Consider the following 2,361-nt stretch of genomic DNA (forward strand, 5'->3'; position numbering starts at 1 on the left):
CCCCCAGCCCTAACTTGGGACGTCTGTTTACTTTCTTTCTTTCTTTGCACTGCTGTGCTGTGCGTCCCTTATAAGAGGTTATAGTGCCATTCCCCATCCCGTACCCTCTGGGTGTCGTGCGAGAGAGTTTTTTGTGCTGTGAAATTCTTTCACATTATACTGGGCACGGGACTGGCGCGCACTTGCACGAACATAGGTCACGAGAGCCGCCTACGCAGGCAGAAGTTAAAGTTTCACAAAAATGCCTCGCACAACACTCGGCACGGGACTGGCACGCACTGGCAGACGCACTGGCACTAACACAGAAAACTCCCTCGCGCAACACTCGTGGGCAGATTTCACAACACTCCCTCGCGCAAAGAAGAGCATACGCTCGTATCCACTCCGGGCCTGACTGTTCTCCCCCAGTATCGATAACCATAATGATACAAAGCATTGCGCATTCAATAAATTAGTCATGGCAAGTGCGCGTGGCGGAGCGGTCCGCCATAGTGTGTCGCAGCGAGCGGTGGAGAAGGCCCGCGTGGTCGGAGGAACGAAGAAGTCGGTGGCGTCATAGACACGTGGGGCAGGGGAAGGTCGGAAGTCGGTGCCGCAACAGGCCACCTGGGATGTCTCGACTGTGTGCGCCGATTCGTGTTGAGATCATTCATGCGTGACTCGTGGTCGCGTGCGGCTGTGCCTTCAGCAGGCCTGGCCCGCTGTCGGTCTCGCTCGAGCTGCATTCGCATCAGCGTCGCATTGACGGCAGCGTCACCGGCACGTGGGGGCGGCCTCGTGCGGTCCCGTGAGTGAGGACGGCCTGGGGGGCATCGGACGGCCTGCTGCGACAACGCTCCCAGCTCTGACTCTGGTTTGGGCGTCTTGGACGTCCTATCTGGGGCTGAGAAAGGCCGCGGCTTGAGATAGCGCAGCATCTCGCGCGCCACCGCCCGCCGCTCCTCTTCCGCACTCCTCTGGCCTGTGCTGCACCATCCACTGCCTCGGCCATGCACGCGGCGGGATGGCGGGGAAGCACCGAGAAGCACAGAGGCGGCACCGGCACCGGCGCCAGCCTCTGCCGACCGAGGCAGTGGGTATCGCCGTGTCACGCTTTCACCGTCATTGTGCATCCGCTCGTACTCTCCCAGGCAGAGTGGGCACCGGCAGCTCGTCCTGAACAGTTGGGCACGAGTCGGTGTTAGCCGGTCATGGTCATTGTTGCGCTATGGGCGGGGGTACGCACGCACGCACCCTCTCTCGCAGCCGTGAGGCAGCACTGGCGCCGCGCGCCGCCTTGCCGGCGCCCCGCCCGGGGCGCGCCCCGGAGCTCCCCCGTCCATAAAGACATACGGGTGAGCCGGGAGTGGAATGACACGAATACCGCGGTTCGCCGTTTAGTTCGGACGGATTCGATATGTGAGCGACAAAGTAGTCCCCCTCGCCCGCCCCCATTTAACACCGAAGTAGAGAGAGGTCCGCGGACTTTGTGCAAGGTTCTTTGAACACCAAAGTTGAGACAGGTCCGCGAACTTTGTGCAAGGTTCTTAATGGCCGACGGAGACTTCCAGGAAGGAGGCAGGCAGTCTCTCAGTCAGTCAGCTGACGCCAGCCATCGATCGATCGGTGGATGGAGCGAGCGAGCCAGCCAGTTCCCTGCGCCGCGAGGCTGACTGGCTCAACCGATCCTAGTTTCTCTCCCACCCACCCGCCCCCTGCGCCCATCATCCGCGTCGTCCTGCTCATCGTACTACGGTACTAGCTACTCTTAAATCATTCGGACCGCAGCCTCTCTCTCTGTCTGAATTGCGGCGCCCTCCCTGCCGGGGCAAACTCATCGGAGGTCAGACAGTACTTACTCGAGTATGGCCGTGAAATGTGTGTGAGTGAGTGATGAGTATTCTAACCACGACGACACACACCATGAACGGGCGACCGCTGACCTAAGAGAAGAAAGAAAACAGAGAAAAAAGAGGGAAACTCAGGTAAATTCTTTTGCGGCACACGGACGCCGATGGCTTCTGAGGAAGCTGTCGCCCGCGCCTCGCCTGTCGCGTGAATCGTGTCGTGCCGTTCGTAAAATTCTTTTTGACCGCGCAAGATAAAAAGGTGGCTAAGGGCTCTGCCCGCAAGGCGCCCGCGTCGCAGACGCGGTACCATTGACAAATCTGCGATATACCCCCACACGAGCAAATAGCCAAAATCCGAATACCGTGCACGAAGTGGGCGATCTGGGACCCAAGCCATCAGCTGGTGCCAAGACATTCGTACAATTGAGAAGCTACAATGAAGCCAACACGGGATGGATTGCCGACGGGCGAGCGTCTCATTGGCGCCCCCCCCCCCCCCTAAGCAGCCCGTCGATGCAGGTGGCCCGCGCGG

At 59.8% G+C, this 2,361-nt stretch overlaps 1 protein-coding gene across 1 annotated transcript in view; it reads left to right on the top strand.

Annotated features, from left to right (window-relative positions):
* Positions 1-300, top strand: part of EMIHUDRAFT_459594 (hypothetical protein) — a gene marked incomplete at its 3' end in the record, with an annotated part of 2,312 nt that extends 2,012 nt beyond the window's left edge. The window contains exon 3 of the mRNA XM_005765594.1: positions 219-300. Coding sequence (XP_005765651.1) covers positions 219-300 — 82 coding nt within the window. The remainder of the gene's footprint in view (positions 1-218) is intronic.
* Between the last annotated feature and the right edge of the window lie 2,061 nt (positions 301-2,361).

This window comes from Emiliania huxleyi (genome assembly GCF_000372725.1).
Source record: "Emiliania huxleyi CCMP1516 unplaced genomic scaffold EMIHUscaffold_549, whole genome shotgun sequence".
NCBI lineage: Eukaryota > Haptophyta > Isochrysidales > Noelaerhabdaceae > Emiliania > Emiliania huxleyi.